The following is a 20,995-nucleotide window of genomic DNA, read 5'->3' as shown; positions in this document are numbered from 1 at the left end:
AGACTTTCCCTGTGTTGGCCAGGATGGTCTCGAACTCCTGAGCTCAAGCAATCCGCCCACCTTGGCTTCCAAGTGTTAGGATTACAGGCGTGAGCCAACATGCCTGGCCTGGAAGGATTCCTTTGTGGATGTTGAAACCTAGGAGAGTTGTGAGGGGTGGGGCTGAGGGTACCTTTACCTCCCCCATCCCTGCGGGGCCCTGGGTTGCTGCAGACTAGTGTCCAGACCCACCCTTCCTGTCCCCCCTGGTTTGGGGACCAGAACCAGGACTCAAGGTCCCAGTCTGTCCTTGCTCTGTGGGGCCTTGGGCAAGTCACTCAGCATTGCCAAGTGGCTGATAATGAACTGGACAGTCTGGTATTTTAGCTTCCTGTCCCACAAAACAAATAGAAGCCCAAGTATATTGTAAATAAGATTTCTTTTTGCAGATAAAACTAGACTCCAAGCCCTTTTACACTTTTGCAGCCTAACTGCCCCCTGCAACCGCCTGCCCACTCGTGTGTCCATGGGCCCCTCCTAACAAGGCCCAGACCAAGGCCTCGGGAAAGATGCCCCATCCCCAAGGGGCTAAGCATTCCTGGTGAATGTTAGAAATCTTCCTTCCAGAGAAGGGTCAGGGAGCTGGTGTGGAAGGGCTTCCTCCTGGGGTGAAGGAGGTCAGGGTGCACACCTGCTGGCCTTTCCTCACCCAGAGGCCAGCCCAACGCCCTGAGTGTAACAAAGACAATCACCTCTTGAAAGGGCTCGCATTGATTGTACTTTATTGATGTATTACAGGAGGTAAGGACTTTCTGCTTAAAATATTTAAAATTTACATGTGTACACATACACATGTTCCCCCACCTGTGGGGAAGGGCGAGATGACTCTGAATAGAGGATGGAGGAGGAGGAGAGAGTGTAGACAGAGGGCCCTTGACCCCTACAGGGGCAGTGGGATAAGGAACAGAGTGGGGCAGAAGGTAGGTTATTAAGAAGCATCTTGCTTACTGACATGAAGCCACATGCCCAGCGAGAGCACGGATGAGGCCTCATAGGCATAGAGGAGGCCCTTGGAGGGCGGGCACACAGTGCCCAACTAGCCAGCCAAGGCCAACGTCCCAGGGGTAGGGCGGAAGTGGGGTGGCGTGCACAGGGCACCCAGCCCAGGCCTCTGCTGCCCCCACCTCTCTCCCCACCCTCCGAGAGAAAAGACGGTTTGGGCCTCAGCCATGGACTGACGCCGTTACCGGCAGCGTCTCCTTAAACTACAGAGATACAATGTGTATCAACAGGGTGATCGTTTCTGACCCACTCAGGCAGACAGCTAGAGGTGCTGCATGGGCCAGAACCAATCCTACAGTATCTTTGGTTTGTGGGTTTCCTTCCCAACTTGAATCCTCCCTCTGTCCAGTCTCTGGGGTGGGCCTCAGGGCTGGGAATGGGCTGCTCGATGGCCCAAGGCCCAGCCTGACAGCCCGTGGAGGCTGGGGGTGCTGCCCTTTCCAGCCACGGGCAGCTTACTCACTGGGGTGCTGGGACTTGTAAGAGAGGATCTCGGCAGCCAGCTGCTGGGGGTCCAGGAGCTGCGGGAAGCGCCCCATCACGGCCTCCACCAGGTGCGGGGGAAACACACCACACAGCTTGGTATACACGCTGGCCTGCTCCTTGGCCAGGCTGCCTGCCCTGCCCCATGGGCTCCTGCCAGCCCCTGGGCTCTGCACTGGGGGCTCTTGAAGGACTGGTGTGGGTGGGGGCAGTGGGTACGGTTCAGACCAGTACTCTCGAGGCGGAAAGGCAGGGGGCGGAGGTGGGTAGTCGGCAGGGACACTGAAGTGGCCAGCACCCATGGCCCGGCCAAAGGCAGAGAAGGCCGCAGTGGCTGGGAGCTCAGATCCATAGGGACCGTAGCCCGTGTAAGGGGCTCGGCGTGGGCCCGGCTCACCAGGGCCTCCTCCTCGAACCCCCCACAGTTCCGACATCTGGCTCTCCAGGGAGCCAATGCCCGAGTCCAGGCAATCCTGGGAGACGTATGGGAGTGAGTCCAGAGTCTGCGGGAGCCAGTCCGTGGGCCCGAAGCTGCTGCCACTGCCCCCGCTAGGTGGGAGGCTCCTGCCTGATGGCGCATAGGTCTGTGTTAGACCCTCCTGGCGGGGCCCTGGGGATCCCTGGGCCCCCAGCTTCTTCCCATCCAGGCTGCACTGCTCACTCTCTGTTAGCAGAGAACTGGACTGGGATGAAGGTGAAGGCCGCCGGCCACTTTTGTCCTTGCTTGGGGCCCTGGGGGGTGAGAGGAGAGCATTGGCGCGGAGCTCATCTGCCACAGAGCGCTGGGGGCAGCTTGGCCGCTCTGGGTGGAAAAATCGGCACTTGATCCCGTAGGTGCATTTCCTCCCTGGAAGAGGAATCAAGAGGGACTCTAAGCAGAGGCACTTCAGAACCAGGGGTGAGAGCAGGGAAGGGGTGGCACAGGAAATGGGGTTGGGTGGTCCAATGGTAGAGGTCCCCAAGAGGAAAACAGGGCATAGGCAGACAGGTGAGAGGAAGGGCAGGAGTGAGGAGGGCCGGGGAGGGCAGGCTGGGTTCCGTACCATAGGGACACGGCTGCTTCCTGTGCTCCAAAGTGAGTGGCTTCTTACGCAGGAAGTTGTCCAGGCTGGGCCCGTGCCGGCCCAGTGGGTCATCGGGAGGCATAAACCTGCAGAGGGTGCAAAGAACTCTCTGGAGGTGGGAGCCATGCAGGGACTTCTAATTGCTGAGAAGGGGCCGATGGCAAGCCTTGCTGGGAAGAACAGGAGAGCGACACCTAAAATAGGGGCCTGTCCAGGACCCCCTAAAACTGTTCTCTGGGTGGGATCATACCAAGGGAGGAGAAAGGGATCCCCGGTCTAGAGGGCCACAGCCCATGGGCACCTTTAGGGGAACACTCTCTGAGGTCGTCGGGGGGATGGTAGCCCGTACCCACTGGCCCATGGCCTCTGCTCGAGAGATGCCATGTTGGTTCGTAGAGAGGCCACCTGGAACCCCAACCACATCCCCTCATAAGTGCTACGGCTCTATCTCCCAAATTAGCCACTCTCTCCACCCTACAGCCTGCCTGGTCCTGGTCTGATTTTGCCTATGTGGTGAGCTGTCCGTCTCACTCTAAAAGCTGCCTGGAGCGAAGACTACAACCTCCCATGGCTGCAGGGCCTCGCAGAGCCCAGCCCCCAGCTCCACCCCTGCCAGGGGCATCTCTGGCTTCCCCTGTGGACCCCAAGTCCATCAGGGTCTCTGGGAGGAACATACTTGTCATTGACGAAGGAGTACATGAGCAGCCGCTCCTCGATGAAGCGCTTCCACTCCTGCCGCTCGCCCTGGAGGTCACGGTACGTGTCGTTGGAAACCACGATCCCATCAGATTCATAGGCCAGCTTCACGATGAATCTGTCGTCATAGCACACCACCCGCTTGCCACCCACGCGCCGCGATGGTGTGAACACCAGGATCTTCTTCTTCTCCAGTTCCCACAGGATGTGCTGGTCTGGGAGGTGACAGGCACACACAGGTCAGGGCCCAGTGGGACCCAGAGCCAGGCCTACAGGGCTCCCTAACCTGCTGGTGGCCATACACAGGAGCTGTTAACGCCAAGGTCACAGGGGCAAGAACTAGCTCTGCCGAGGCCTCTTCCACACCCCAGCCCCTCCCTTGGCCCGGCATAGTTTGCTGCCTGAAGACCAAGAACATCTGAGCACAGGTGGCAGGGCCTGCATGGCAAAGGCTCCAAGCACAGAGCTGGCCTTGCTCCTTTTCTCTCTCTGGACATCAGGCCTGTTCAAGCCAGATGTGGTCTTGGCTTTGGCTTTCATCCAGCCTGTTCTGAGGGGTCCGTGAATGAGCCCCAGCTTGCTCTGGGGTGGGAGAAGTATTTTGGCTCTGTCCCTTGCATTGCCAGGACAAGGTTGCTAAATCCCATGGTGGGGAAAGGTCAGGCCACTCACCAGGCCCCACCTGGGGAGCTGCTGGGACCACAGGGACACAGATGTGAGCAAGTGGAAAGGGCCCCTCTTCCTGGAGCCTGCAGTCCCAGACAGCCTGCCCCCAGATCTCAAGACTTCTAGAGAAATGGATTCAGTTTTTACCTCCAAAAGCTGGGGGCTCTTGCAAGAACAGTGGTAACAGCTAACATACACTGAACGTCTACCACGTGCCAGGTACTCTTCTCAGCACTTATCCATGTGTTAACTTATACAATCTCATGAGGAAGGAGCTGCTGTCAACACCCCCCGCCGACACTGACCCCATGTTTCAGATGAGGAGCACGTGGAGCGGGGCTAACAGAGATCCCTGCCCAGGCCAGGGCGCCAGGAGGGGACAGAGCCAGGATTCCAACTCTGGTTGTCTTGACTCGGAGCCCACAGGCTTAACCACTATGTGGCACTGCCCCTCTACCACTGGGGAGGTTGAAAGAGCGACCCACCCACCAGTAGGATGAGGGAGGGGCCCCACATCTGAGGCAGAAGACTAGACAAGGTGACCTCCAATGACCACTGTTCAGAGCAGGTTGCTAAGGACAGAAAAAACTGAGAAAAGAAATGCTGGTCCCTGCTTGAGTTCTAGAAGTTAGGCCACTCCCAGAGGGTCTCTCTTGGGGAGAACCAGGGCTGCTGGGGCAGTAAGACCATCCCACCTCCAGAGGCAGCACTCACCTGTGATGGGCACATCGGGCCGAGGCTGCTCCTTCCTCCAGGATGGCACAAACACTGTGATGTCTGTGTGGCCCCGCTCCAGAAACCAGTTCACCGCCAGCAGGATGCCCCGGCAGGAGAAGACCTCCTTGTTCCCATGGCTGGGAGGGAGAGGAGGACAGGGTTAGCCCACACTGATGGCCAGCCTGCCACCCCCCTAGGCCTGAGCAGGAGGAGGGGGGCTGTCACACCCCACCCCTGCCCTGGCTTTGGTGGTGATGGTGAGCAGCCCCTTCCCCTTTGGAATCACCAGCCCCTTCCTCTTTCCCCAGGGCTCAGGCCCTGGCCCTCTGCAGGTGGGGCCCAAGGCCAAGGCCTCCATTCCCAGTGCCAGTTCCCACAACTCCAGGATGGCCAGGCCCCGCTGGGACTTTCCCTGAGGCTCCATCTCCTGAAAGTGAGGAAGCGCCCAGGAAGCTGGCAACACTGCTCCCCACGGTGGGGGAGGGCCAGGCCACTTGCAACACACCTGGGGGTGGGGGAAAGGTGCCGGGAGACTTCTGGTTCCTGCCCCACCCGGCGAGCTGCCGGGACCACAGGGACAGACGTACACATGCACACTGAGTCACCACCCCTCCCTCGCCTCTTGCAGCATGGGTGGGGGCGGGGGAAGCACCGGCTGGGCTGACTGAGGAGAAACCAGATTGTTCCGGATTAAAGTTCAGTCCTCACACACACCTCAGGGACTGGGGCCTGAGAAGGGCAAAGGGGAAGGGGCTGGCGACTCCAGCCTTCAGTGTGGGACAAAAAGTGCCAGAGTGGAGCAGGCTCCCCTTTCAGTCTGAAAGTGAAAGGATACTGCTTTTCCTCCCAAGATGGCAATCCCCCCAAACGCCTGTTCACCCCAAGGCTGAAAGACCATCAGGAAGACACCGGGGGACTCTTAGTAAGGACAGCTGAGTGAGGCACAGGCCCTGCCTTGGTCTCAGACCAGGCCGTACCCCACCCACAGGTGGCTGCACCCAGAAGGGCGCCTGGCGGGGTTCCTGGGCTGCTGCAGCTCTCCATTCCTCTATCTGAAAACGGGCCCAGCAGTCTGCAGTGTCCTTAAGACGGGTCAGTCAGCTTTCCTGGTGGCTTCAGGCCAAAGATGGCCCTGCAAAGTAGGGGTTCCAACTGGATTTCCTGGGGGATGGAGGACTGGGGCTTGGGGCTCCCAGGTAACACTAAGTGTCATGGAAGAGCTCCTAGGACCAGCAGCCCCACCTCTCACTGCCCCCTCAGTGAACAGCTTAGACTCTCATATTTGGCAAATAAAACAGAATAAATGTTACGCAAAAGAGGCAAGTCCAGGGCCGACCACATCCTGTGGGTGTCTTTAATGGGAGTGGGGGAGGTAAGGGGTGATAGCTGGAGCCTTAAGAGAAGGTAGGGCAGCTGGGGGCCATGGAGGCTGTTTGGGGGCAAGGCTGGGGCACCAGGGTCTGAAGGTCTCTAAATTGTAGGGGAGACAAAGTCCAGCCCAGGGCAGCACTCATCCTCCCCTGGTCCCCCGCCCCATCTGCCAGCCTGCTTATAAGAAAAGTTCCCATTTGCTGAGAGCTGTGAACCAGGCCCTGTTCTAAGCGCCTAACACTGAATCATCAGCAAGCTTGTGAGGAGGGCACTATACCACCATCATCCCCTTCCCTGTTTTTCAGATGAAAACTGTGGTCCAGAGAAGGCAGCTTAGTCACCAGGGTCACATAGCAGTAACGGTGGAACAGCGATGCAGGCCCAGGACCTGTGCCTATCACCACCCTGTACATTAATGCTCAGGTAGGTATAAAGGCAGACAGACCCTGATCACAGGGAATGAGCAGGGATTCGCAGGCACCGAGCTCCCACTGGCAGCCAGATACATGGCTTCATTCTTACAGGGCTTGCTACTGTGAAGGAAAGGAAGGCTCTGGGACTCGTCCAAGGTCACCTGGCTAGTGGTAAGAGACATTCAGAACTGGAACCCAGGTCTGGGCCACTTGGTTGCCTTCCTGTCTCTAACAGAAGACCCAGAATTTATTTGGGAGAACAAAGCTCCCAAAATTAAGTTTAAACAAAGTGTGTTCTAAGAGACAGGCGGCGAACGGGAGAAACAATGCCGGGGGCAAACTCCTGCTCTTCCTTCAAAATGCTTGTGAGATGTCACTGCCTCTGAGAAGCCTTCCCTGACCTGCCACAATGGGTCAGGTCCCTGGTCTGTGTCTTCACAATGCCCAGTGCTTCCCCCATCACATCACCCCCTTCCCTGGGCCTTCTGCCCTGCCTCTCAAAACCATGGCAGCTGGGTCACCCCAGGCCCAGCTCCTTCTCTCAGGTATGCAGTGTGCGCATGTATCCACCCACCCGCCTCCCTCCGGGCACGTGATCCTAGGCTGGTATCTTGGAGCCTTGGGAACTAATGGGATGCCAGGGCTCCCAGGGCAGTGCACTGCCTCTGGGCATTGAAAATCTTGGCTGGGGACAAGTCGGTCCTCAGCAGCCCTAGCACCTGAATATTCCCTCAGCAGATGGAAAAACTGTGATCAGTGGGTGCTATCAGAGCCCTCTTGGTAGAGCACATGAGGCCTGGAGTGCCCCCCTACAGCTAGCTTTAGTCTGTTTCACTGCACTGGAGGAAGCGCTGCTGGCACAGGAAAACCAGACATCCCTGCCCCCACCCCAGTCCTCTTTGCCTGTAAGGTCAGGGTCCCCCAGCCTGGCGAAGCAGACACTGATAGGAAGTGTGTGTAGAAGACTCCAGCTAGACTGCTCCTGCCCCAGGACAGAGGGCAGGGCTGGGCCAGCCTCCCCAGGTGAAAAGATATGCCTGGGCTGGGCCTGGTGAGTGGAGAAAAATTCCCTTAGAAGGAAACAGAGGTGAATTTCCCCATAATTTGCATATGATGGATGGGGGCTAGCCCGCCTGCCCCTGGGGAGGAGGGTGGCCGGGGCAGGAACCGAGTAGCAGCTGAGACAGGAAGTTTGAGGCTGGAATTCCCCTCCTGCCACTACCCCAGCTCAGAAACCCCCGAGGTGGGTGCGTAGCTCTGCTTCTCAGGAGCAGGCTCCTCTGAGCACCCCCCAACATCACAGCCCCTCCTCCCATGTCCCTCCTCCTTCTGGATACAAACACACACCGCACTCGGCTGCTCCCAGGGCTCGGCTGCTCCCAGGGCTCAGCCGCTCCTGGCCCACGCCTCCAGAGGAAGGAGTCACACAGATCCAACCTAGCTCCTAGCCCAGCCACATGAGGCTGGACACTGAGAGGGACCCCCCCCCCCCAATCTCGAAGCACAGGCTGTAACCTGCTGCCTCTTGGCATAGAAACTGGATTTTCTCAGCCTCCCACCCAGGCTCAGCCCAAGTCAGAGAGAGGAAGACTGGCCTGAAGGTGACAGAAGGAGGGAAGAGGCCTCAGCTGCATGCCTGCTGAGCCGGGCCAGGGCCAGCTGGACAGTGAACTTGTCCCACGGGGGCCACAAATCAGAGAGGGCAGAGGCCGATGTCATGCCAGCCTTGGGTAGCCCACCTAGGAGCTCCCTCGGGGCAGCCAGAAAAGCAGCCCTTCCCAACCCCGTGTCTGGGGTCTCCCCATCCATGCCAACAGGAACTTTTCCCTGTGAGCCATCCACCTAACACTGACTCATCAGCCTGCCTTGGAGGGAACTGGGAAAAAGTTGGGCCGGAGGGTGGGGCCTGGATTGACAGGAGAAGTCTGGGTTCCCCAAGGTCAGCAGCAGCCCTGGCTTCCCCCTCTGCCCTTACCTTCCCACTCCATTCCTGTGCTTGGGGATGGGGGTGGGAGTCACTGGGGGCTGAGTCCTGGCTTTGGCCCTGGGGAACCTCCAGAAACCAGTCCAGCCCAGGCTGCTTCAGCTGAATCAGTGGGGATCCAAGTCGCAGCTCACCTGAGGCCAGAGTATTAGGCCACTGGCCCACAACCCATGTAAAACTGGACCTAGCCTTGAGGTCACTCTTGGACATAGTCGCTGGACCTGTTTTCGTGGGAGCCTAGGTCTGAGACAAGAAGGCCTCAGAAGCCCAGCCCCTGAAATAACAACAACAACTGCTTACTACCACTGCCTACTACCACTACTTTGGTTCCCGAACGCTTGCTCCTCTCCAGGATCCGCCTAACCCCTCCTCACAACACCCACCTGAGGAGATCAGGTTCAGAGGGTGAGTGAGCTGCTGCCCAAGGGTTGGTCCCCTTTACAGCCCTGCCTCACATTACAGAAGAGGAGCCGAGACAGTGCTGGCCTCAGGGAGGGACCCACAGCATAAGGCGAGCTCTGTGGACAGAGGGACCTGGGCTGGAACCCTGCCTCTGTCACCAGTAGCACGACCCTAGGCAAGCCTCATAAAAGGCTTTCCCTCCCTCTAGACCAGTCCCTAAGAAGACAGTCACTCCTTCCAGCCCACCAGAGCTGCAGACAGTCATCCTTCCATGTGTCCTGGCCACAGGAGAGATGCAAACCTCATGTGTCTCGGCCACAGAAACGACACTTACCTCATGGCTACGTTGCTCCCGTCGATGACCACTGGTCTTAGGTCACTGCCCTCCTTGTCCTCCTCTGGGAGTGGAGGTTCCAGGTTGGGAGCCTTAGGGGTGCCCCCACCCCGCGGGACTAGAGGGAGCTGAGGGCAGGGGTCCGGTGAGGCCTGGCGTTCCCGTTCGGTGGCCGTCCCGTGTTTCACCAGCTCGCCCAGCACCGTGTTGGTGTCTGCCTGGACGCCCAGCTTCTGTAGGACGCTGTGGATCTCCAAGGATGAATAGCCCAGCTTCCGGAAGAAGTCCACCTTCATCTGCAGTTCCACCGCCGAGGCCTCCTCAGCTGCCGGCTCTTGGGCTGGCCTGGGGGTGCCCTGACGGCTGTGGCTATGGCTGTCCTCAAATTCCCACAGACTCATGGTGGGGCTGGCTTCCAGGACAGGCTTCTCTCCACAGGGGCCACTCATAGCTCAGACTCCTGGAAGGCACCACGCCACAGCTCCTACTGAACAACCAACAGGGTTAGGGACGGGGAATAGCGCTCTCTCCCACCCTCCCTCCCATCACCACACCCAGCAGATGAGGGATGGGTGGCACTACACACTACATCATATTACTAGTTCAGGTTGTCCTCTCAAAAGCTCTCCCAGCTAGGCATTCCCATTCCCATTCTATAAAGGGAGAAACTGACGCACAGACATTAAAAACTTGCTCAAGGTCATCCAGCTGTTAGCTGGTGGCTCGAAGATCAGAACTTAGTCTGAACTAAGACTAGAACTGCCCCAGCTGGAAAGACTCGAATCCTCACGCCAACCCAGGGGCCCAGAAGGCGGGACGGGGTTTTCAGATGGAATCTTGGGGTTGGAAGTGCGTTGCGAGGCCCGGGGCTTCCCCACTGAGGCCATCGCTTTCGCCCACCCGTCCCGCACTCAGAGCTCAGGCCCAAGCAGCGCAAGGCCAGTGGCCGCACTCCCGGAGCCGGGGAGGGCAAGTTTCCGGGGTGACCCGCGGGGAGAAAAGTTGCTGGGAAACTCTGGTTGGCTGCCGGGAGCTGGTGACGCCGAGGCTGTCCCGGCCCGAGACCCGAGCCCGCTCGGCCCCCGATCCGGACCCTGGTGCTCTTCTCCGGCTCTCTCAACTTGGGCTAAGTTGGAGGGGTACTGAGGCCCGGCGGGCTGGATAACAGGACCCCGCCCTTCCCTTCCCCTCCCCTCCCCTCCCCTCCCCTCCCCTCGGCTCGGACCCAGCCGGAGCGCTCCCTGCCGCCTCCCCGCCGAGGCCCGCGCCCCGCCGCGCCTCACCCCGCCGAGCGCCAGCCGCGGCCGGCGGCGTCTCCATGGGGCCGAATCCCGGGGGCAAGGCCAGCGGCTCCTTTATATGGGGCGGCGCGCGGGCAGGTGGTGGTGAAGCGCTGACGCGGAAGCGGGCAAGGGGCGGGGCCGTCCGGAACCGGCCTGGGGGCGGAGCCTCGAGTCCCTTCCTGCTCCGCCCCTCGCGTCGCGGCCCCGCCCCCGCGGCCGCTGCGCGCCGGACGGGGCCAACCAGGGCGTCAGGGTCCTGGGGACGCCGCCTCAAGGCCGCGGCGGCGATGAGCTCCGAGCGGGACACTGAGCGGCCCGAACGCGCAAGATAAGCACGGACTGAACCAGGTACACGTACCTGCCGGGGACGCACTGACCGAGGTGCGGACGGCGGTACCAGGACAAGTAAAGCCGCGAACACTCGGACCTAAGAACTTGACAGGTACACCCTGCCTGATGAAGCCACGGCCAGGTGCGCATCGAGTGAATCAGGTACACAGAGGTTGGTCCACGCACCTTGGAGGCAGGTCCATGGTTATAAAGACAGGTACATCCAGACAGACCCTTTCCAGATGGAGTCAGGCCCCCTCAAGACACACTGTGCTTGAAGCCATCACACAGAGGTGGGCCACCCCCAGGGACAGGTACACTTTTCCTGAAATCTGTACCTTACTAGGACCGAAAGGCAGGTTCAACCAGCAGATGCACAATGACCGAGGCAGAAAACCAGGCAAAAGAGGGCCATTTACCCCAATCACCACATGAGTGTCCACACAAGAATTCTGTCACCCACACGGCAGAACTCACTGACCGCCCCCACTGGAGGAACACCCTTGCTCCGTGAAGATACTTTTAGTTTCCCAGGTCAGACCTGATTTCTCGCATGAGCACAACACTTTACTGTAGCTACTCGCCAGCTTACAGACAGAGGTCATTATGCTGATGTTACCCTTGAGAAATTCTGCAAAGGCTAAACTGCCCCAGCTGGAAAGACTCGAACCAGGATGGAGAGCTCCTATTCTAGTGCTCCTATTATTTGCCGTTTTGTGAACCACGGGTGATTGAGGGCAGAGGGGAGCCTGGCTTCCAGTGTGTGTGTGTGTGTGTGTGTGTGAGAGAGAGAAAACACAGGGCCCACACGCTGGAGGACAGAGCCGCATGCCATCAGTGCTTACCATGTGCCAGTCCTTTCTTACATTCTCTCTACTTCATCATAGGCATGTGTCCTATAAGTGCTAGTGTTATAATAAATACTTGTTTATTATAAAAGACACCATAGACACAACTGTACATGTACAGCTTAAAGGATAATAGTAATAATTTAAAAAGCCATGTATCCATCACTTAACTTAAAAAATAGACCAGTGCCAGTACCTTGAGGCCCTCTGGGTGCCCCCATCACAGCCTTCCCCCGACATCCTGAAGAACTAGTTTCCTGAATTTTAATTGTGCTAGTCATTCTCTTGCTTTTCTTGTAGTTTTACCACCTTTGTATGCATCCCTAAATGGGATATTGTATAGTTTTGCTGTTTTTTACTTTGTGTAAATGGAATCATTCCATAATTATGTGACTTCCTTTTTCATATAGGATTATATTTTCAAAAATCCATTTTGATTGTCTGCATACCTGTAATTTATTTTACTACTGAATAGTGTCCCGTTTTATGAATATACCACTGGTTACTTATTCATTCACCTGTTGTTGGATGTTGTTTCTAGGATTTTTTTTCTATTAGAAAGACTGTGCTTTGGATATTCTTGTATGTATCTTAATGCAATTTTACAGCGGAGGAAATGCATGTTCAGAGATTCAGAAAGGTGAAGTCACTTGCTCAGGTTCTGGGGGCTGGTGGAGCTGGAACTCATGTAGCTCTCTCCAAGGCAGTCCATCTCCCCATCCACACCTGCTTGTTTGGGAGGCCACCAAAGACCTCAGGGAGGCAGGCATGTGCGTCTCTAGCTGGGCCCTGAGGCTGTTCCTCTGGGCTTGCCTGCCTCTACCTAGCCGTGTTCCTGCTTTGTTGCCTGGTCATCTTTGAAGACCCCAAAGTGTTCCCTTCTCTGTGCCCCCCAGGCATAGCAGCTCCAGGGGCTTGGCAACCTGAGGAGAGAGGAAACACAAGGCCCCCTGCCATGTACAGCTCACATCCCTTGCTGGGCACCTCACATGCTTGCTGTCACTCCAGCTGAGTACAGTGCTGGCCGCACCCCTAACCTCACAAAAGCCCCTTTTACAGATGAGAAGAGCTCAGTTATGTTAAGCATTTATTTGCTATAGTAACTACCTTTACGATAGTAAAAATATTAAGTGATGTGTCCAGGTTAATAATGATAATGACACTACTAATCAATCACAGAGATAATGCCTCCCATTTATAGAGTGCTCACTGGGTGGTAGGCACAGGCCAGTGCCTTGCAGACACTTTCGGGCCTCTGCTCTGCTTCTTCTTTGGTTCAGAGTATCCTTCCCTCCCTGCCACCCAGCTGCTTGCTAGCCAGTTCCATTCATCATTTGGATGATGTCACGTCCTCTGTGAGGCCAGCCAAGACTCCTTTGATGCTGGTTGTACCCTCCTAAGTGTCCCCACAACACCCTGCCTATGTCCCAATGTGGTAGGTTGTCTTTGCCAGCCTGGGACCTCCTCTGGAGCTGCAACAAGACCAGACTCTGCTCCTGCTCCCAGACCCTCTGCTGCCCAGCCCTGTGCCAGTAGGAGCCAGCAGGACCAGGCGATGAGTCATGCTGCTCCCTGCCCTCCCAGAGAGAGCCACAGTCTCACTGTTTTCCGGCTCATGTTCCTTCCCAAGAAGCTGACTCTCTTCTACAGAACCCAGGGCTTCTTCGGGGAACCCCTGCTCCATTTACAGCTGGATTTTGCAAACTTTGGCCCTAATCCCCAGGAATCCTCTGATGCCAAGCCCACACAAACCCCTCCGCCTCTCATACGCCTGTCTTGGCAGCTGGACGGGGTAACTTCCTTCCTGGAGCCTGCCTGGCCTCCCACCATCTATCTGCCTGTGCCCAGGCAGCCTAGATGGGGTCTGCAAAGCATGTGGACTGGTCACTGCCTGAGGGTGGTGGGGGGTTGGGAGGTGAGGTTGGAGAGGGAAAGGTCCCAGAAATGACCTTGACTTTCAGTTGCTTCACTGGGCAGCTCAGCTTAGGGAGGACCCGGGAACTGGGCTACCTCTGTAGAAAGGCTGGGCTGGCTGCCCTCAAGCCTTAGCAGAGTGCTGCTGAGGTGATGTTTAAATTCAGCAAGGCCTCCTGGAAGTGAAGAAAGGACCAGATCCCTCCCATGTTTGAGACTCCTGGTATATTTCAAAAAGACATGTCACAGCAGGGCTACAAAAATCAATGTGTGTTTTAAATGCTAACTGAACAAATTAACTCTTTTTTTAAAAAATCATGCACTCAAATGCAGTGCAATGTATTTGGACTATTGACAAGATAATTGGAGAACTTGTTTTAAAAATACATTATTTCCTTGGAGAGATGGCTGACTTTTTAGGGCTGGGACAGCGAAAAGATGAGCCGGGAGTGTGTTGTGGTGCCAGGGAGTTAGGAAGCACTCAAAACGCAAAAGGATGGGAGTGCGTCAAAGAGATCCAGGAGCCAGAAGAGCTCCCTATGGCCAAAGCTGGAGCAAATGAGCAAGGGAATAAATAATAAGATAATACTGAATTATAACCCAAAGTATAAATAAATATTTATAGTGATATAAATATATATTTTTTTGTTTTCAGAGCCAGGGTTTTGCTCTGTTGCCCAGGCTTGAGTGCAGTGCCATGATCGTAGCTCACTATAACCTTGAACTCCTGGGCTTAAACGATCCTCCTGCTTCAGCCTCCTGAGTAGCTAGGACTACAGTTGTGCACCACCAAGCCTGGCAAATTTTAAAAATTTTTTTGTGGAGATGGGGATCTCGCTATGTTGCCCAAGCTGGTCGTGAACTCCTGGCCTGAAACAATCCTCCACCTTGGTCCCACAAAGTGCTGGGATTACAGGCATGAGACACCACACCTAGCCCCGATTTAAAGAAATTGTTGGTTATAAACAATAACCAACTGAGGGAGAAGAGGTAAGTCTTCCTTACAGAAGAATTTCCAATAATAAATGCAGATTCTTTCTCCTCTAGGAGGTGGAGCTTAATTATTCCTTTCCCTTCCCTTTCCTGTACACTGGACTCAGGACTTGCTTCTAAATAATAGAGTAGGGAAAGAGAAGAATAGTAACTATGCAACGGAGAAACCTACAGACACCGCTTTAACCAAGGGCTCAAGGTTAACATCACCAGTGATAAGTCTAGTGGCTATCATGTAGCTAACTCTGCCCCATCCACACCATGACATATGACCAGAAGGATACTTCACCTCTGTGGTGTTCTTTCTAAAACCCTATAATCCCGGAGAAAAAGATCAGACAAACCCAAATTAAAGGATGTTCTGCAAAATACCTGACTAGGACTCCTCAAAACTGTCAAGGTTGTAAGAAGCACAGAAATAATTAAAGCATTGTGAAAAAGAAAAAAATCAAAAGCACAGAAAGACAGCAACAGCCATGGACCAGAGGACACCAGACATGCTGCCTAGATGCAGGATGTCACTCTAGGTCATGTCGTGGAGCAGAGAGCAGGAACAGAGAGGCTAGTGAAATCCAAATAAGGTCTGCAGTTATGTTACTAATGACGGACTAATGTGGGATTTTTGAGTTTTGAGAAATGTACCAGGGTGGTGTAAGATAACATTAGGGAAAACCGAAACTGGAGGTCGGGTATTCAGGAACTCTCTGTACTATCTTCGCAACTCTTCTGTAAACCTAAAGTTAATTCCAAAATTCAGAAATTAGGCTGAGGCAGGCGGATCACCCGAGGTCAGGAGACCAGCCTGACCAACATGGTGAAACCCCGTCTCTACTAAAAATACACAAATTAGCCGGGCGTGGTGGTGGACACCTGTAATCCCAACTACTTGGGAGGCTGAGGCAGGAGAATCACTTGAACTGGGGAAGCAGGCATTGAAGTGAGCTGAGATTGCACCACTGCACTGCAGCCTGGGCGACAGAGCGAGATTCCGTTTCAAGCAAACAAACAAACAAAAAACAAAAACAAAAAGCCCAAATTCAGAAGTTTATTTGGTAACTATACATATATATAGTTACCAAGAGAAATGTACCAGGGTGGTGTAAGATAACATTAGGGGAAACTGAAACTGGAGGACGGGTATTCGGGAACTCTGCACTATCTTCACAACTCTTCTGTAAACCTAAAGTTAATTCCAAAATTCAGAAGAGAGATATATATATATTTACGATATATTATATATTTACCATATATAATATATATTTACCATATATTATATATATTTACCATATATAATATATATATTTACCATATATTTGTGTGTGTGTGTGTGTGTATATATATAATTTTATGGGCCTTACAGATGGTGTGTTTTGGTGATAGGCCAACCATCTCTGTTCAGTTCTATTGGTCTGCATCCTGTGTCTGAGGACAATCCTATTTGGAGATAGCATCCGAAGTCTAAACTTGCAGCCTTTTTGTCTATGGAGCCCTGGCCAGCTCCTGTCTCTCCTCTTCTTCTCTCTCAACCAACCCTCATGCTGCTACCCCTCCTCCCTGTATCTGAACCCTCAAATCAGACTGCTAGAGCTAGGAGGTCTCATAGAGATACAGAGATTGATTAGGCTAAATCTTTTGTTTCTTTTTGGTTTTTTTTGAGATGGAGTCTCACTCTCGCCCAAGCTGGAGTGCAGTGGCACGATCTCAGCTCAGTGCAACCTCCGCCTCCCGGGTTCGAGCAATTCTCGTGCCTCAGCTCCCCACGTAGCTGGGACTACAAGTGTGTGCCACCACACCTGGCTTTTAAATTTTTGTATTTTTTTAGTAGAGACGGGGTTTCACCATGTTGGCCAGGCTGGTCTCAAACTCCTGACCTCAAGTGATCCGCTGACCTCCACTTCCCAAAGTGCTAGGATTATAAACATGAGCCACCACACCTGGCCTTGAATCTTTTGTTTCATAGATGAGGAGACTGAAAGAGAAGGAGGAAAAGGACTTGCCCCTGGTCACATTCAAGTTAATTTGGGCAGAGCCGAGAATGGGACTAGCCAGGCTTTCTCTGTCCCGGGATCCCTGGCCCCATTTGCCACAGAGATGTGGGTCAGACCCACACAGGTGCTCTGAAGTATTGGTGACTCACTTGGGGACCTGATTAGGGCAATGTTAAATTCAAAGGAAGGGCTGAATGCCAAGTATTAGTTGGGAAGAATGGTTTGCAGTGGAAATTTCCGCTTTGATCTCACTGTGCATGCCTTAACAGGTGAATCCCACCGGTTTTGAAGATCCAGGAAAAGGCATGGCCTGAAAGTGGATAAAAGATTGAGTCTGTCTCTGCCCCGTACTCTTACCCCCAGAGCTATTGCAGTAAAGGGGCCAGAGAGGATTCTGCAAAGCCCTGAGCGTGTGAAGGGGGTTGGGTCCCCAGTTTTGGGGTTGAACACTCCCTAATGTGCACTGGGGACACCACTCTGGTGATAAACTCAAAGCTGCTGGAGAACCCACATAGCCTTTCCTGAAGCCTAGAGAGGAGGGGATGGGGCTGAAGAGGCCCTGCTGCTGAGGCTGCTATGTGGACATTCCCACCTTTTGGCCTAGGAGGGGGAAGTGCCTCCCTTTCTGTGTTTCCATAATGAACTGGGATGGTCTGTGCCACCATTGTCTCCCCACCTGACTGTGGCTCCTTGAGGACGGCCCTGAGTCTCACTGTCCTCTGCATTCCCAGCACAGGACCTGGCACGGATGTTGGTAAATGTTTGCTGAGTCAATGCATGCCTGAGCTGAAGTGGTTCCAGTTATGTTTTGCTGTGTACATGTCTGTTGTACCCTCTTTGCCATGTCCAGCTCGTGGACCTCCCCTTGCATTTGAAAAAAGCAGTCACAGGGAAGTTGGCTGGAAGGGAGCTCAAGGCTCACCTGGGGTCTCCAGCTGAGCCATCTGTGAAGGTTCAGATGGGAGTGGAGAACTACAAGCTGAACATAGATGAACTTGCAACCAGGGCAGATCTAACCAGTCAGGAGCTTGCAGTGGCTGGGCTGACGTCAGCTCATGTGGTCAGTGTGGCCACCCACAGATGGGGTGGTCATAGTGAGCACATCACAAGATATGGGGATCACTAATGCGCCGTTCACATGGTAGTCATCTGTTCTGATGGCAATTAGAGATACAACTGGCCAGTGAACATGCTGTAGGAGACTTGGTGCTGGTTGTCTCTCCTGCCCCCTTTGCTGGATTCCCTATTCCTAACGGTACTGGAAATTTCTCAGCCATGTAATCTGGTCAGAAAGGACCCTATTCCAGGGGTGGGGCCTAACTGCCTTAAGCAAATCAGAATATTTCTTTTTTTTTTTTTTTTTTGAGTTGGAGTCTCACTTTGTCGCCCAGGCTGGAGTGCAGTGGTGCGATCTCGGCTCACTGCAACCTCCACCTCTCGGGTTTAAGCAATTCTCCTGCCTCAGCCTCCTGAGTACCTGGGATTACAGGCTCCTGCCACCACGCCTGGCTAGTTTTTGTATTTTTAGTAGAGATGGGGTTTCACCATATTGGCTAGGCTGGTCTCCTGGCCAGGCTGGTCTCAAACTCTTGATCTCGTGATCTGCCTGCCTGAGACTCCCAAAGTGCTGGGATTACAGGCGTGAGCCACTGTGCCTGGCCTGCAAATCAGAATATTTCTTAGTTTTTTTTTTTTTTTTAATGAGATGGGATCTCACTCTGTCACCCAGGCTGGAGGGCAGTAGCATGAACTCGGCTCTCTGCAGCCTCCGCCTCCCAGGCTCAAGTGATCCTCCCACCTCAGCCTCCTGAGTAGCTGGGATCACAAGTGCATACCACCACAGCTGGCCATTTTTTGTATTTTTAGTAGAGATGGGGTTTCCCCATGTTGCCCAGGCTAGTCTTGAACTCCTGAGCTCAGGCAATCCACCTGTCTTGGCCTCTCAAAGTGCCTGGGATTACAGGCGTAAACCACTGCACCCAGCCCAATCAGAATATTTCATCCTTTAGGCTACAGTAGTTGGTCAGAAAAAGGTATAGGTCCCAAATCAGGCCAACCAGAGTGAATAAGTCTCGATTCAGAGTCTTTTCTTTGAGCTAACTGGGAATCCAGCTATTTCTTGCTAATTACAAATGAGAAAAGCAAGTATTGCCAGGAGCTTCTGGCAGCCACCTTGTGACACATCGTAGAAGATAGAGCCAAGAGACTGAAAGAAAATAGGTAACAGCTGCTAGATCAAGCCTTACCTAAAGCTACCCCTGGTTCTAAGCTTGTTGGTTATCTAAGCCCACAAGTTCTGTCACACCAAAGATGTCCCTTTTAATGGTAATAATAATTACTTAATTACTAAGTATATAGTAATTACCTAAATGCAGCTTAGGAGATAAAATCTTAGAAAATATGAGATCTGTTTGGCAATAATAAAATACTCATAATGAAAAGGTCAGCAGAATGCTGAATCAGCCCAAGCTCAGCTACCTGACACATGACAAATATAAGACTTAGAGAGGCCGTGAGACTTGTTCAAGGTTTTGCAGCTGCTTAGTAGGGCCTCCTGACCCACAGTCCACTAATTCTTAATTGTTTTTCTTTTATTTCTTTTATTGAGACAGGGTCTCACTCTGTTGCCCAGCTGTAGTGCAGTGGCGTGATCTTGGCTCACTGCAACCTCCGCCTCCCAGGTTCAAGCGATTCTCTTGCCTCAGCCTCCTGAGTAGCTGGGATTACAAGTGTGTGCCACCATGCCCAGCTAATTTTTATTTTTATTTTTTGGTAGAGATGGCGTTTCACTATGTTGTCTAGGCTGGTCTCGAATTCCTAGACTCAAGTGAGTCACCCGCCTTGGCCTCCCAAAGTGATGGGATTACAGGCATGAGCCACCATGCCTGGCCTAATTCTTAATGTTTAATGATAATTGGAGTGCTTGAATTTCTGTGCATTCCCAGTGAAATCATCACTACATGTTTTCTCTCTTGTCTTGCCTATCTTTCCAAGAGGCAGAGAAGGAATGTTAATATTTCTCTTTATTTTGTAAATAGGGAGGTAGAAACCCAGAAAGGCTTAAAGATTTGCCAAAGATTACAGCAGGGTAGTGGTGAAACTGGTCCTAGGAGCCACATGTGCTGAATGCCATTTAGGGTTCAGCCCCTCTATCCCACCCCTTATGCCAGCCACCTCTGCTTCCATGAGAGTAGGAGTAAAGATTAGGGGTAGGGTGGGGACCTTTCTTGGCCTTGCTTCTTAGTGGCCGAGTGATTAAAGAGGACATTGCCTTGTACAGGCCAAAGAAGTGATTATGGGCCTTGAGAGATAGGTCCTTCCCCCCAACCTTAGGAAAACCAAGGTTATGATATTTCTGTTGCCAGAGCCTCCAAAAGGGAGGCCAACCTAGAGAGATGAGAGGCTGTATGCATGGGATTCTGGCCCCACAATCCCTGTGACCCCAGCTCTGACACCTACCCTCTCCTGCCCCCAAAGCCTTCTATGGCTCCCCAACCTTTTCAGCAGCCACAGGGCTGACGTGTTTGGTTGCACAGGTGTTGCACTGAACAATTTTGGATTCTGATCTGTATGGCGCCTCTGGAGTTGTGCAGTTCACAGCTTGCACAACTGTACACGGCAGGCCTAGGTTGCCTTTCTCAATGTTTGGACATTCAGATCATTTTCACAGCAATCAATGACCTTACAAACCCTTTTAAAAAATAAATTCATTTCATCATTTTTACAAGATATAGAAGATATGTTGAGAAAATTTATTTTGTTTTAGGTCAGTCTGATCCCAAGGATTGTATTAGAAAGTGTATATATAAAAAGATGCATTATTTTTAAAGGCTACTTTTGACCATTTTCTACTTAATAAAGTGATGCCTACTGTTTATAGATATATAGAATTTATATCTGTCAGGGGAGTTTTAGGGAAAAAAGAATTTAATTTTATGAGGAAAAGCAAGGTTTACAGACAAATTAATTAAAAATAATTTGTCAGGCTTGATTTGGGAACTGAATGTATACTGAAATTATTATTGTAGATTGAAATTTAAATACATGCTATGAATTACAAAAATAAATATACTTTCAGGCCGGGTGTGGTGGCTCACGCCTGTAATCCCAGCACTTTGGGAGCCTGAGGCAAGTGGATCACTTGAGGTCAGGAGTTTGAGACCAGGCTGGCCAACATGGTGAAACCCCATCTCTACTAAAAATGCAAAAATTAGCTGGGTATGATGGCTCACGCCTGTAATCCCAGCTACTCGGGAGGCTGGGGAGAATCACTTGAACCCGGGAGGCGGAGGTTGCAGTGAGCTGAGATTGTAGCACTGCACTCCAACCTGGGTAACAGAGCGAGACTCCGTCTCAGAAAACAAACAAACAAAAACAAAAATAAATATACTTTCAATACATGGGGGTTTAGAACGTTTGCATCTTATACTTCATTCTTGTGATTTATTTAGTTATTTTAAAAACAAAC

At 53.0% G+C, this 20,995-nt stretch overlaps 1 protein-coding gene and 1 long non-coding RNA gene across 13 annotated transcripts in view; one reads left to right on the top strand and one right to left on the bottom strand.

Moving 5' to 3' along the window:
- Positions 1-737: 737 nt before the first annotated feature.
- ZC3H12A (zinc finger CCCH-type containing 12A) lies at positions 738-10,564 on the bottom strand. 6 transcript variants are annotated; one of them, XM_017959852.3, is made up of 6 exons: positions 10,455-10,498; positions 9,172-9,658; positions 4,665-4,804; positions 3,265-3,499; positions 2,568-2,758; positions 738-2,371 (listed from the first exon to the last, which is right to left on the bottom strand). In XM_017959852.3, the coding sequence occupies exons 5-6, from the start codon at positions 2,668-2,670 to the stop codon at positions 1,497-1,499; spliced, it is 978 nt and encodes a 325-aa protein (XP_017815341.1). In that variant the 5' UTR covers positions 2,671-2,758; positions 3,265-3,499; positions 4,665-4,804; positions 9,172-9,658; positions 10,455-10,498; the 3' UTR covers positions 738-1,496. The 6 variants fall into 6 exon arrangements, with proteins under 6 accessions (XP_017815341.1, XP_017815344.1, XP_017815334.1 ...); XM_017959845.3 differs by having other exon boundaries at positions 745-2,371; positions 2,568-2,674; positions 9,172-9,655; positions 10,455-10,564; XM_003891607.5 differs by having other exon boundaries at positions 745-2,371; positions 2,568-2,674; positions 10,455-10,561.
- Positions 10,565-10,680: 116 nt separating this feature from the next.
- Positions 10,681-20,995, top strand: part of LOC103883641 — a 229,278-nt gene continuing 218,963 nt past the window's right edge. For 6 of the 7 annotated variants that reach the window (XR_002522618.2, XR_002522620.2, XR_002522625.2 and 3 more), the window contains exon 1: positions 10,681-10,946. This is a non-coding gene — a long non-coding RNA (uncharacterized LOC103883641). The remainder of the gene's footprint in view (positions 10,947-20,995) is intronic. The other variant, XR_002522624.2, reaches the window with a different exon arrangement.

Source organism: Papio anubis, chromosome 1 (genome assembly GCF_008728515.1).
Source record: "Papio anubis isolate 15944 chromosome 1, Panubis1.0, whole genome shotgun sequence".
Lineage (NCBI taxonomy): Eukaryota > Metazoa > Chordata > Mammalia > Primates > Cercopithecidae > Papio > Papio anubis.
The sequence above is the reverse complement of the archived record's forward strand: the minus strand, read 5'-3'. Positions and strand labels throughout refer to the sequence as shown.

Coding starts and splice junctions, on each gene's coding strand:
- ZC3H12A (XM_009205052.3), bottom strand. CDS start 9,620: ATGAGTGGCCCCTGTGGAGAGAAGCCTGTCCTGGAAGCCAGCCCCACC. Junction 3,500..4,664: donor GCCCGATGTGCCCATCACAG/GTGAGTGCTGCC, acceptor GTCACCTCCCAG/ACCAGCACATCCTGTGGGAA. Junction 2,755..3,264: donor TACTCCTTCGTCAATGACAA/GTATGTTCCTCC, acceptor CTTCCCAGCAAG/GCTTGCCATCGGCCCCTTCT.